At 40.1% G+C, this 15000-nt stretch overlaps 1 protein-coding gene across 1 annotated transcript; it reads right to left on the bottom strand.

Annotated features, from left to right (window-relative positions):
• Nucleotides 1-7261: 7261 nt before the first annotated feature.
• LOC131696096 (thioredoxin-like protein 1) lies at nucleotides 7262-7857 on the bottom strand. The gene is made up of 2 exons (XM_058984628.1): nucleotides 7589-7857; nucleotides 7262-7526 (listed from the first exon to the last, which is right to left on the bottom strand). The coding sequence occupies exons 1-2, from the start codon at nucleotides 7855-7857 to the stop codon at nucleotides 7262-7264; spliced, it is 534 nt and encodes a 177-aa protein (XP_058840611.1).
• Nucleotides 7858-15000: the final 7143 nt, after the last annotated feature.

Genomic DNA, 15000 nt, shown 5'->3' with positions numbered 1-15000 from the left:
GTAGCCGTCCAGAAAGCACAGTCGTCAGCATATATATTTCTCCAAACCACAGCCAGTCGGTTAGCTAAATCGATGAACAACTCAGAGACCTGATTCGCCAGCTGCCTGAGCCCATCATTCTAATGAGTGATTTCAACGCATCCAGCACCGAGTGGGGATCGAAGTCAACCAACCAAAGAGGAGGAATGGTCGAGAAGCTTTGCATCGACTACAGTCTTGTCGTCCTGAATGATGGAAGCCATACACGGATCAATTTCGCCGACGGAATTACAACAGCAATTGACCTCTCGCTTGTTTCTTGGCAGATCTCATCCAGATTCAACTGGCAGGTAGAGGATGACAATCACGGTAGTGATCATCTTCCAATCCGACTGATCACTAATCGTTTGATTCCAACTGTCTGTGCAAAACCACGATGGCGATATGATGGCGCAAATTGGGAAATGTACCAGGATAAAATACGCAGTCAAATAGACACTACAAAGAACTACACAATCACCGAATTCAATCAGCTGGTTTTAACTCGGCGAAGAAAACGATACCTCGAACAACAGGATTGCCAGGACCAAAAACTGTGCCGTGGTGGAACGAAACGGTTGAAAAGGCAATAAAATGGAGAAGAAAAATACTTCGAGCACTACGGCGTCTGAACGAAACGGACACAAGAAGGGATATGGCGCTGAAAGATTTCCAAAAAGCAAGGGCTGATGCAAGAAAAGCGATAGACGAAGCTAAGAAAACCAGTTGGGAAAGGTATGTAGGTGAAATTAACCCGACCACCACATCGCAGAAACTATGGAGTAACATCAACGCACTCAGTGGAAAAAGGAGGTGTAATTAAAAATATCTTCGAATCGACGGAACAGTAAACCACGAACCTGCTACCATGGCGGAGTCATTGGCGGCCCATTTCGCCACTGTCTCTGCAACTGCAGGCTATCCAAAAGCCTTTCAGGAACGGAAAGCACAGGAGAAAAAAGAGCTTAACTTTGACGTGGCTCCCACGGCGCTAGATGCCAACTTCAGTCTGAGTGAATTGACGTGGGCACTTAACAAGGCTGCTGGTCGATCGGAAGGCCCTGACCGGATCGGCTATCCATTACTGAAACAACTACCCATCCAAACGAAACTAACGCTACTCGACATCTACAACGATGTATGGAGTATCAGCAACATTCCCGCAAAATGGAAGGAAGCTACTGTAAACCCGCTCAAGAAAACTGGGAAGAAAGGAACGGAAGCCGACGAATACCGACCCATATCATTGACCAGCTGTGTAGGAAAGGTACTGGAGAGAATGGTAAATCGAAGGCTGGTTCAGGACATTGAGCTGAATAAGCGACTAAGGAGTCAACAGTTCGCTTTCCGCCCTGGCACGGGCGTGGATCGTCACCTTGCACATCTTGAATCGGTACTGGAAAATGTGATTCAATCTGACATGCATGCAGATGTTGTTCTTCTCGATTTGTCAAAGGCCTTCGACAGGACATGGAGGCATCCAATCATCACAACCCTCAGTGACTGGAAACTCGGTAGTAAAATGCTAAGGTACGTACACAATTTTCTTGGCGAACGGAGTTTTCGTGTTTTCGTTGACGGAGCGCTTTCCGAACGCCAACCACTCGAAAATGGGATCCCGCAAGGCTCAGTGATAGCACCGACTCTTTTTAATATTGCGATAAACTCCATCTGCAATGCTGTCGCCGATGACATTGAAGTTATATTGTATGCCGTTGACTTAATCATAATTGCAAAGAGCAAATTTTCACGGCGCTCCCGAGCCCAACCGCAAACCGCTCTAAATGAAGTTATAGCATGGGCCGGTCAGCAATTCTCGACAGAAAATTTCCAATTATTACACGTTTGCGGCGGCGGTACACACAGAAAGTTACCAGAACTGGTAACGCTGGATGGGACCATTCGGAAGGTAAAAGTAGCTAAAATACTCGGAGTTCAGGTGGATTCGAAATTGAAATTTATTAAGCATGCTGATGAACTTGTCAAGAACTGCCAAAGTCGCCTTAGCATTATCAAGGTTATTAGTGGAAGATATGCTGGTGGCAATCGCCAGACACTCTTCAAAATCAGCAACAGCATCCTTTTGTCAAAAATTTTCCATGGTTTTGGACTGTACAGTCGAGGTGGTAAAAAAGTGATCAAGCGTATTCAGCCAGTTTACCACTCAGCGGTTCGAACCATCTCCAGAGCCCTCAGAACCAGTCCCACACTTTCGCTACTATCTGAAAGTGACCAGCTCCCCTTTGAACATGTGATGACCGGATGCCTCGTCAGCAAGGCGACCAGCTGGCTTGAGAAATCCCCCATTGAGGATTCTCTCGTCTGCCACATGGTTAGGAGAGCGTCGGAATGGTTGAAACAACTAACAGACCAGAGTATACCTTCAATCAGCGCTCTTAGCAAGCTGAGCGATCGGGCTTGGAACGCTGAGGCACCTACAATTGACTGGAGAATAAAGCATCAAAGCCGTGCTCACGAATCCCCATCCAAAGCACAAGCAACCCAAGCAACCAACAGTTCGTATAAGGGAGCTGCATAAGCTTCTTGTTTTAAGTAATTTTTCAGTGCGTTTTATGTTCTAATAGCGTTCCAAGTTCCATTAAAGCTTAAGCAGCTTGGAAGTTCGCTAAGAACTTTATGTGAACTTTTTAAGTATTATTCGTACTTTTTAAGTATTATTCGAACTTCTGGTTGCTTGGGAATCTTCTACCAAATTCAGCAGAGCCAATACTAATCATCAGTGAAGTTTTTCACAGATGGATCCCAGAACGAGGATAGCGTAGGACTTGGAGTGTTCGGTGGAAATACGAACATTGCCATGCGGATTCCCGGTTGCTGTTCAATATTTTCTGCAGAGGCGCTTGCGTTACTGGTAGCTTCAGAGACTGCACCAAATACCGAGCACACAGTCATTTTCAGCGATTCAGCCAGTTGCCTACAAGCGCTGGAACATGGAAAGTCACGACACTCATGGATGCAAGCGGTGGAAGAAGTCTCAGCAAACAAAAACATCAGTTTCTGCTGGGTGCCAAGTCACTCCGGCATTGAAGGGAACGAGAAAGCCGATCGTCTAGCTGGAGAAGGACGAATGAAAGAATGCGACAACGTACCGGTGCCAGCTAAAGATTTCAACAAATCCACCAAACTATTACTTCGACAAACTTGGGAGAACCAGTGGAGAACGTGTGATAAATTTACCCGGAGGATAAAACCAACGACCATGGTGGGAAAAGACCTGTCCGATTCCTCGGAGCAAACTGTCCTCACCAGACTTCGGATAGGGCACACTATGCTCACTCACGGGTATCTATTCGACCGGAAAGAGAACCCTCAATGCTGTGGGGTGGACCTGACGTTTGAACACCTTCTAAGAGTTTGCCAGCGCTACCAGCAGAACAGGGATAGGTTCCTAAACAACCTGACACTAGTAGAAATTCTAGGTCCAAAACACGAAGATATTTTATTAAAGAAGAAAAACTTATAAAACTTATAAATCATTATTTTGTTAAATGACATGTAATTATCTTTTATCGTAGCGTGACGAATGAATATTCCTATTTAAAGTCATGTAAATAAAACTAAAAAAAAGCTTCGAAAATTGTGTAACGTGTCAGACGTATCAAAATGACAATAAAGCGAAAACCGTTCATGATAGAAAATAACTTTCTGTAGAAAAAAATGACTTATCTTATGAAATATGCGTAAACTTGTAACGTGACAGACAGAAGCCTTGCCCAGATGTAATACGATCATCAGGCAAAGTTTCTGTCAGAACGTGAACATCGTAGTCGCGATTTTCGTCCTTAGCCCTCTGACGTTTTGGTAGTACAACCGCAAACCGTCAACGTCAGTCAGGTGTCCCGGCACATTATCTGAACGCAATGTATACGATGGCAAGCTAGAAACCAAAAGGTTTTCAGGAAGCGAATCGTCATATACAGCAAAATACTCGCCTAAGAAGGGCGTTCGGAAGACCTCCTCACGTCCTCCAAACGCAGGGCCGGGACGACTGAGCTGGCAGCACGACTGCGTCGTAGCGCTCGGATGCTCGTGTGCTCAAATCGAATCAAAATTGAAAGAGTAATATTAGAATTGTCTGATATAGCGACATTTAAATTGCTATTAAAAATCTAATTCTCATTCGGTGGTCGAAAAATAAAAAATCTCAATATTTGAAACATAGGTTTTGTCCGGCCTCCGGCCACTGTGTTCCTTGGGAAGCGACACCCTAATGACGAAATAATTGAAGTATGCGTCTATTTTTTTGATAAAGAACGATTCTTCCAAACAATATGTAAATCTAAGCGATTGTGCAACGTTTTTTCCTCGTATTGCTGTATGTATGCTTTTCGTTTGCGCGGGTAACCCATATTTTGATGAATTTATTGGTTATTGAGACCATTTTATGGTATCTCGATGGTTGTTAAATTTGGCCCTGACGACATTTATGGTCTGTATGTATCTGAGACCATGAGAATTCGGTGCGTACAAGGTAATTGAGTTATCAACTTCGCTATGTCCGCCTCCTAATAGCGTCAGATTCCTCTATTGCACCCTGTTTGCCAAATTCCTCTCCTAAAATTATATCTTACCACTCCAACTACAGAAACCTGAGATTGTTTCGATTTATCAAACCACCCAACGAGTATCTATCAGCACGAATCACTAATACTTCCGTTCACGTACTCGGTAACCGACTCCACGCTGAAAACCTCCCTTCATGTATCGGTCGATGTAAGTAATAGATAAGCTGATTCATTAGAACAACTTAGCACTAATTGATTTTTCTAATGCGTACCTTTCGCCTGCTTCGCCTAGAAGGATTCATCCATGGTCTACCCATCGTTGTTCGGTTTGTCTGTTCGCATTTTCCGACACCGACCGACCCTTTTCACATTCCCTCGTGTGGCAAGGAGGTGGCAAAACCATCAAATCAAACCACAATTCAGCAAAAAAAAATACGACGTGATTCGTTGGATAATCCTTCCCTCTATCAGTAACCCGATGACCGTGTGGTCGTTAGAAGCCGGTTAAGAATGGTAAACGGCACGATAGGCTTGTACAGAAGAAAGCTTCCATGGATTTCAGTTCCCACTTTTCAAATGAATCTGCCATTTCTGGGACTATTTATATGTCCCGACCATTCTTCCCATCTGATTCGCTCCATAGCACCGACTGTGCCATCATCACCGCTTTCTCTGTCTCCGTATGTGTGAGCGTTATGTGACTTTGTATCCAAACATATTACGAGTGCCGCCGTGCTTTTTTTCCTGCCAAGAAATTCCCAATGATATATGACCGTGCAGCGAAATGAAGATTCAGCCGAGCTGAAGAGCCGGCACTGCTGGTTGGATTAAACCTGCGCCGCTCCCGGCTTGCGGCTATGGGCTGTTACACGTAGAATGAAGGACGCCGCCGCCGCCGTCGAAAAAAAAATAGCTGTGGAAACGGCATTATCAGCTCGAATGGGCGGAGGTCGTGCTCTAGATATAGCTATTTTGTGTAGTTTTTTTTTACTTTCTCCTCTTCAGGCAATCCTTCCTGCCTGAGCTGAGCTGGGTTAAATGAACACGATGATTTGGAGTTTTATGGATCGGAAAGGTTTGTGAATGGGTCAGATGACGCGGAAAAAAACGAATTTGCACGTGGATTGGTGGGACGGAAATAAATATTCGTTTATAGCACCGTAAAACGGCGTATCACTGGATGTAGGTAGGTACCTAGGTAGCGGCGAAAATATTAGCAATAAATATCTCAACATTTAGTGGTGAGGCCCAGGAGGGCCACTACTGGCGGAAAAAGAATCAAAAGTGAAGTGCACTTCTCGGATGAATGACCAATTTGCTTTTCACTAGACTAGCGTGATACGGAAACGTGACGGAAAAGGAGGTGACACTTTAAAGTACCGATTGGCTCAAGAGGGCTCATCTCATATTATCTGGTGTTAGCTGAACGGAACTGGGTTGATATTTTTAGCGACACAGAAACAGCTTTTAGTTCATTGTGGTTGTAAAACATGGAAAGGGTTTGGGAAAAAAAATTCTGTTGATATTCATCACATTGCTATGGACTGCTTTTAGGTATGATTGATGGATTTTTCTTCAGAATTTATCCGCTACAAAAAGTGTTCTGTTTATGAAATTTGCCATTGGACGTTGTTAACTATATAAATGTTATGTTTATTTTCCAATACCGTTAGGGAATGGGGCGTGATTTTCGTTATATTCATATTTTTGTAATCGAACAATAAGGAGAGTAGCTATATTCATAGGATCAGTCCCGCCATAGCGTAGCCAGAAATTTGGTTTGGGGGAAATTTTGGTTCTATTTTTTTTGTTAATTTGCGCAAAGTGAATTTAACCGTTATGTGTCCAACAAAAAAACAGGCCAACGAGGGTACCCGTGTACCTACAAATTGAAATGCTCATAACTATGGTTTCCTTTAACCAATTTGAATATTTTAGATGTTTTGGATTCCGGAGCACTTTTTCATTCTGTAAAATTGAACCGGACGAATCGATCTGGTTCTTGGTAATCCGGATTTTTCGGAGTAATGTTCCACACTGATAGAATATATTCGTAAATCGCTAGGAATTTGTTTCGCATAGACAATTTTCATAAAATATACGAATTTTTTCGTACATATGATGAATCGTTCGTAGTTATATTGAATTTTTTTATTTTTTATTACGAATTTTTCATGAATACCACGAAACGACTTTCGTTGGCTTATTACGAAGCAGCTTCATTCGGCAAACGAATTGTTCGCTGCTATATACGAACATCTTTGTAATATTTACGAGTACTATTCGTCAAACCGTCAACGTCAAAAGAGCTTCAATAGAAGTAGGATATGGAGTCATTGTTGCTATACGTCAACAATTCATCACGACGGTCTCAGTCTGACTATTTAGTAGCCGTATCCGTGCCCGCCGGTTTCAGGAAGATTTCCTGAACCTCTTTCGTTTCCAGTTGATTCAGAATCCGGAGCTGTACGGATTCAGCTGAGCCATCGCGAACTGCTCGTTGGTTTTGTATGAATAAGATTGAGTTTTTCTCTGCCGGAGCAATATCAAAATAATATGCCATTTTTTTTCAGCTCATTATTTTATTGAACAATTTATAAAAAGAACAAGTTCACGCGCATCACTATCTTCAGCCTTTTAAGTATACGATCAAACATATTCGTCACCGCACCTATCCACCGCCCTCTAACCATCCTTCTCCCGGCGGCTCAAACAATCTAGTGGCTTTCACCCTTCTTCCCAGCCACCCACTGGAAGTCATCCATCTTAGTCGTTGCAATCGGTGACCCGATGAAGGCCAAATGATCGATAATGGTCGTCTCGTCACCAGAATGGTTATCCTTCACGAACAGCTGCATATTCTGCACGTTCTGAAATTTAACGAAGTGCAACGGAATCGGCGATTCCGACACAATTTCCTTCTGCCCCAGTATCAGATCCTGCACCGAAACTTGCGATTTGGCCATATCGAAATCGATGGTGCTTGGTTGATTGATAAAGATTCTCACCTTTTTTCGGTCCGTGAAAGGGGGGGTGCTTTGAACTTGATGGCACTGATTTTGACCAGCTGATTGAAGGTAATCGAAATGATCAACTGTTCGTCACAATTGGACACCAGGTTACCACCGCTCGAACTGAGCGCATTCACCATCAGGTGGACATTCGATTCGTTCAAACATTCGCACTGGTTCTTCTGGATGAAGGTGTTCAAGTCCAACATTCCATGACCGTAATCTTCTCCAGATTCATACAAGCTGGCGACGTAATGTTTCTGTATTTTGGCTTCAAGTCCATTAATGTCTGCACCCTGCATCGTGTCAATCTTTGTTCTGGCTCGGTAGAAAATAAACATTGGCATGGTCGACATGCCCTGGGACGGCGCCGATGATTACGAAAACTTCTCTTAGATGAACGAAATGAATTCGTGCGACCAACGAGATTGTTCGTAATATACACAAATGTTTATTAAAATAAGCAAAACATTTCGTTTCATTCACGAAAAATAGTGTCGTTTTCAACGACAACATTCGTGCAATGTACATTAAATAAATAAAATTTACGAAATCTTTCGTTCATCAAGCGACCATTTCTTCACACCACATTTGGCCACACCGTTTTTTTTAAATTAAAAAAAAAATCGAAGTTGTCAAACATCGATCCCAAAAGATCGACTGAAAACAATAAGAGGCTAACAAATACGAAAACTTTTCTAAAATAAACGAAATGAATTCGTGCGACCAACGAAGTTGTTCGTAATATACGTAAACATTTATTGAATTAAACGAATCATTTCGCTTCATTCACGAAAAATAATGTCGCTATCAACGATAGCATACGTGCAGTGGGTGTCCGGCCATTAGGCCGAAGGTCATTCGGCCGAAGGTCATTAGGCCGAATGGTCATTATGCCGAATGGCCATTAGGCCGAATAGTCCTTAGGCCGAATGATCATTGGGCCGAATGGACTTTAGGTCGGGTGCTTAATAGAGAGGAGGGAAAGGGATCCGAAAAAATGGGATCCGAAACATATCCCGTACAGCTTTCGGAGCTTCTCAGTATGAGCTAAATTTTCGTATCTCGGTTGAACGAATCTGGTATTGCTTCCATTGTCTGGATATCATAAATATTTTTTTTTTCATTTGAGGTCCGAGCACATGGATTGAAGCGATGCGGGGTAGCCTCGTTATGCGCTATAATAATTTATTTTTTTAGGCAGAAGGATGCTAAGCACATAAAATCTGTCTGTAATTAAAATAATCTGTTCTATCAATCAATAATGCTTTATAAAGTCTTGTGGAATGGAAACAATCCAATTTTCTTCTTTCATATTCCTTCTCTACCATTTTGTCTCACCCTCTTCCACTATCTCTTAATTTTCTATTTTGTTCTACATTCTCTCTCAAAATCTCTAATTATTTCCTTAACTCAATTAATTTAAATCACTGATGTTTTATCCTTCTTTTCAATATGAGCTGTTCTTTCAAATTATATCCTGTGCATTCTACGATTTCTATCCAGCTAGTAAAATTACCGAAGTTGACCTAGATGTTAATTCACATTTATAAAACATTGTATACAACTTTTACTAAAGTTCAATCTTTTTAATTCGATTACGGCAATTAAAGCGGATAACTTATTCTAGAAGTTGTCATTGTACATGCCACTAAGTTGCAATTTTTTTAGAAGGCATGAACAAAAACACTGTCGGGTCAAATATTTCACCAGAAACACGCATATTTATTTATTTACTTTTTGAACTTTCTATCGCATGCAGCGAAGCCTGTGTGATGTGGCTTTGCCGCATAACCGAGGCCAAGGATCCGAAGCAGCGTAAAGCTGCTTAGGATCCGCCGGACGAGGTGGCCGCCGACCCGCCGTCGGAAGCGGCGGCCCCTCGCAAGCGAAGTTGTGATCTACTCGTTTGCCCGGATTATTCAAACATATGGGCTATCAATTAGTTTAAGTCCCGGATTGAAGCGATGTGGCGTAGCCACATTAGGCGACCATTTTATTTTTTATTCCATGCAGTCAATAAATCAGTAGCGAAAAATGGGGTGTAAATATGCTAAACGTTATAATTTTAAGTTAAAAAAAATCAAATAAATCACCCTTCATTGAAAACTGATCATTCTTTTCCGTTCCAAACACTTCATCTATCACTCTTTGGTTTATTTGTTCTAATGGCTGTTCAGCCTTTTGTATTCGGATGAATGACCATTCGACCTAATGGCCATTCGGCCTAATGACCATTCGGCCTAATGTCCATTCTGCCTAATGACCATTCGACCTAATGATCATTCGGCCTAATGACCATTCGGCCTAATGACCATTCGGCCTAATGACCATTCGGCCTAATGACCCAGCATCCGTGCAGTGTATACTAAAGATGTAAAATTTACGAAAGCTTTCGTTCACCAAGCGGCCATTCTTGTTCATGAAATAAACGAAACCTACTATTTACAATGCACGAAAATACTTCGTTGCAGAAAACGACGAAAGAATTCGTGCATTGCACGATCGATTTCATTATATTTACGAATTTATATTATCGGTGCTGTACTAGGGTATGATTTGTAAATTATAATAATACCCTAACAATATAAGTATCAAAAATCTTCAAATTGTTTCGGAAGTCTGTTATTTATTGTTACGGGACCCTATGGCAATTTGAAAAATGGAATTAGAATGGAATGGCTACTGACGGCCCCAAGGGAACCTGCTACGGATTGTCCGTTCCGGGGTCAAATCACCAAATGGTTCTAAAACCACGAGATACAGCCTACTGACACATTCCACGCACTTGTATCGCTTACCTCATGAAAATAAATCTGCTAATATAAGTAAAAGTTGTTCTGAAATATGTTGGTACAGGTTTAAGGCTCCCAAATCATAGATTATATATCTATGATCCTATGATCCTTAAAACAAATTTTTTGACGCTCGTCAATAAAAACCAGTAATACTTTTAAGACTCGTTTTTAATAATTGAATATATTTTCCCGTACCACACCGGTATGCTCGTAATAAAATTAATTTGGAGTAATCTTAAATGCCATTTTACTGTATACATATTGTGCAAAGATTTCATCTTTGGACGCAGATTTTTTGAGTGAATGGATTGCCGGATAAAAGGGGGCAGAAATTGACCTTTTTATCGTTGTCCCCTAACGCAAAAATCTTTTTTTTTTTTCAATTTTTCACGAAAACAATGCACGATATCTATGAAATATTTTCAGAAACTATTAGTACTCATCAATACCATTCCAAAAATGTGCTATTTGTATATAACAAACTTTGAAATCGTTCTTTCATATGAGTGCACTGAAGTGTTGTCCCCCAACGCTTTCCGTTACAGTACGGTAAATCCTTCTGCAGAGATACTTTGGGAGCCTACAGAACAGGATATAGACATAAAAGATATAAGCAACCTATTTCAAAAATAGCGCAGCCATGCAGTGGTATGAGTGGCCTAAGGGGTGGAAAGAGAGGGGCGGGGGAAGGGGTTATGCCATTAAGGGGAAGGCCTACCTTATAATATCGCAAAATAATCGAGTTTTTATTACATCTATCAATGGATAAACTATCTAAGGATAAATCAACAATTTCAGAACAGGGTTCAAAGATATGGAATGGAACGCAATATGCCAAACAAGTATGACAGCGCACGGAATAATTTGGTCATAGGGAATAACACTCACTTGTCCTCCTTAAATATTCTTTCAAATTGACGGGATAACATTGTTCAACACACGATCGGGGAGCAGAACGAAAAAGAAAATGGCTAGAGTTTTGGGTCCCAGGAAACCCCTGGTGAAGAAATTTTTGATAAAAATTAGAACCGGGCTTCACAGTTTAAAACCAAAGTTTGTATGGAGAACTAGCGGTGTTCAAGAGGCAGGATATCAATAAAAATGGTCATCTTAAATTTTCGCATAAAGTCTTACATAAAATGCTTATTGCATCGAAAAAGTAATCTATGCAAGTTTTTAGCGCAATCGGACATCATTAAGGGGGTGCGGCGTTTGAATATTGACATTATAAGAAAAAATCCAAAGGGGGGGTACATGAAATGTCTAAAAATAGCATGAAACATCAGCATCTAGTCTCAAAACAAACGAAAACCGCTGAAAACAAATTATAATTTTTTTTTAGATCCAAGGACTTGGAAATTTTTGAAAAAATGATTCGAAAATAAAAAAATTTACTGTAATGCCCTACGATTGAAAAAAATTTCCCATCGAACTAGGCTTGGTAGCAGCACAAAAAAAAAGATGGCAGGGATTTGGGGTTCCAACTAAATCACCATGAAGGAGTTTTTGAAAAAAACTGGAACGGGACTTCACAGTTTAAAACCAAAGTTTTGTGAAATTTTTGAAAATTTGCAAAATTTTAAGTGAAAATGGACATTTTTGATCGAATTTTTCCAACGTATTGGGCTTGAGAGCAGAACAAATAAAAAGATGGCGGAGATTTACAGTTCCGACTAAATCGCCGTGGAGAATTTTTTGAAAAAAAATTGGAACGGGACTTCACAGTTTATAATTATGGACCACTTGGAACAAACCACGGTTTGTTTTTTCTAAATTGATTTTCTTCTACATGAACCAAACATCGCAGTTTAACACAGCTTTTTAATGTCTTTATAGCACGTTAAAGTCAAAATTTTGTCGAGGATGCGCATTTCTCAGAATTTGCAAATAAAAGATACAATTTCACGAAATTCTCCAGTTTTCCATCATTTAGATAATTCAGTGACAAGCTGGCCAGCTGACCCATAAGACCGACCCATAATTGTGCGCAGATTTTTAACAATTTTTTCTTACTGAAATATATCTAAATTTTCCAAAAGCTGCGTCTTTCCCTTCTTTTCCAAAAATCAAGTAAAACGGCTGCATTTTGATTAATTTCCGCAATCTATTAAATAACTTCTTGCAGATCTATGAGTAGAAACGGTTGAACAAACGCCAGAGGTTGAACTGGAAGGGCTATCTTCTATTTCGAAATCTTTACTTCAACCGTATTACTAGTTTTTCGCGATATTATAGACAATATGTAAATATCATAACTGCTTGATTGAGTATAGTCGTTTGACAGTCTTACCTTTGCTGAGTTGCTTCAGTGTCACATTTGTTTATTTTTAACGCAACAAGAAAATAAATATTGAACCACCCTAATGACGTTTTTTGATCTGCCCTAATGAACAGTCAATTTTATTTTTAAGATTTTATAATGTCAAAAAACAAAGTCAGCGCATTAAATTGCTTGAACAAACTTATTTGGTCAACAAAATAAAAATTTGTTGAGTCACCCTAATAAACAGTTAATATTTAATATATTTTCCGATGTCAATAATGTATTCAACTTACCGAAACTACTTGAAACCACCTTTTTCGAACCATTAGAAAGTGGCGAATGTGGTCTACAATCTATTCTATAGCGGGCCACACTGTGGTATGCGGTGTGGCCTGTTCTCAATCCATATTAATTTGATTTCTAAATATCATTTGTCAAATTCACATGAAGGTGAAACTAGAAATACATCTAGCTTGGCATTTCAAATCTTTGTTTTGAGTTATTCACATGTCTAGAGGTAATATACTTCGCTTTGTTTGAGCTTCAACAAACACTTCGGTCGCGTTAGGGGACAACACTTCATATGCGACCATTTGTGTTCATTTTGGTGTTGTCCCCTAACGCAGAGTTTGCAACGGTTGTTATATAAATTTCATGAAAGCACGACAATCTAAGTATACAGTATTGTTCTGTGACTATCGATGATCAAATTCCTAGAACAAATGGATACTCTAAAGTTTGAGATAGAGCAGGTTTTTTGATAAATACAAGTGTAGGTTGGAAAATCAATATTTTGCTCTGTTGTCGCCTAACGCGACATTTTCGCCTCTCAGAATGAAATGACAACCTGAAAAATATCGAACCCATAACATAAACGTTGTGTTAGATCTTTCAAAGTATTCAATTAAGTGTTTTGAGCGTACATCGTAGGATTTTTCAAACGACAAGCTGTTAACAGTTGCATAATGCGTGCAAACGTTGTCCCCTAACGATGGAATGTGTCTACTGATGTAATTCTATGAATTTTGATACCCATATTGCTAGTATTCCATTGAAATCCACAAATAGTATTCCAGCACTGGAACATGCTTCCGGAAATCCGGATTACCAGGAACCGAATGAAGTAAGCCGATTCATTTTTACCATGTCTATAAGTGGATGAGTTACCGAATCCAAAACAACCAAAAGTATCAAAATCGGTTGGAAATTATCTTAGTCATTGGCATTTCAGTTTTGCGGGTACCCGGATACTCACGTGGGCCTGTTACGTAGTAAAAAAATCAGGTGCCCCTCCTCACTCCCCCCTTACTATTTCAACAATATTATTAACTCAAAAGCTTGACTTAGTGAAGTTCTAAGATGTCACAAAGTTTCAATTTCCAGCTATGGATAGAACATGGGAAATTCATTAATTGAAAACTAAAAAGGCACCCGGGTATCGCGTCGGACACATAATAGTTAATAACCTTTTCAACACAGATACTTTACATGCGTGAACAGAAACAATTTGATTGCTTGGGGTAGTCCTTAGTTACGATTAAGCCACGATGGATTTGATTCATTGGAATTTAGTGAATAGGAATTGATATAGTGTTACAAAGTAGCTTGAAGATGTCAACACAATTTCAATTCCACAGTAAAACCATGTATTTACTGAACTTTTGACCTTAAGTCGAAAGTGAATGATTGATGCATGTTTTGAATCTTAATGTTGGTTATGATAGATTCAATATAAAATTTGGCGCTGGCTATTATCCTCGTCGCTCGTCATATGCATTTTTTCTTTATCAGATTGAGCACATATTCGCTCTTGGTGTTTTCACTGATTCACGTTATGAATACAGCTTAAAGTAGTGATCGCAGCGCGGCAAAAATGTGTTTCTCGCAAATAAATCGAAGGGGGGGGGGGCTAAATTCAACCGCATATTGAACCCCCAACTTGAAGCTTGGTTTGTGAAAATTGGTTCCGTCATCATCGATGAACCTAGGTAACTTTAATACTCCACGGAAAAAAATCCGTTCATAAATTCATGAAAGGTCACGATTTCATGAACTGGACGATTTACGGAAACCGCAACAAAGTTTCTGAAATTATGAATAGTAAACCTCGTATTCATGAAACTATTTGTTTTCTAAAAACCAGTTTGCCCCGAATATATACATGGCGTTACATTAGAATGTTTGGTTGGGTTACTGCAGTTGTTTAGTTTTTGTTGAGATGCTTGTTCATGATTTGGGAATACACAGTCAACATTCAAACGTTGTTCATGATTTCAAGAGCTTATTCGCGATTCTTGTGAATTCTCACGACGTTAGCGGGATTAAAGTTCATAATGTTCGTAATTTTCACGATATTCGTAATTTTCATTCACGTTATCGTGATA

Source organism: Topomyia yanbarensis, unplaced genomic scaffold (genome assembly GCF_030247195.1).
Source record: "Topomyia yanbarensis strain Yona2022 unplaced genomic scaffold, ASM3024719v1 HiC_scaffold_727, whole genome shotgun sequence".
Classification (NCBI taxonomy): domain Eukaryota; kingdom Metazoa; phylum Arthropoda; class Insecta; order Diptera; family Culicidae; genus Topomyia; species Topomyia yanbarensis.
The sequence above is the reverse complement of the archived record's forward strand: the minus strand, read 5'-3'. Positions and strand labels throughout refer to the sequence as shown.

What these genes read in the sequence shown, in the direction of transcription:
- LOC131696096 (XM_058984628.1), bottom strand. Translation starts at nt 7,857, where the DNA reads ATGCAGGGTGCAGACATTAATGGACTTGAAGCCAAAATACAGAAACAT. An exon ending in GTCAAAATCAGTGCCATCAA is followed by an intron (nt 7,527 to 7,588) that starts GTTCAAAGCACC and finishes CAATCAACCAAG; the next exon opens with CACCATCGATTTCGATATGG.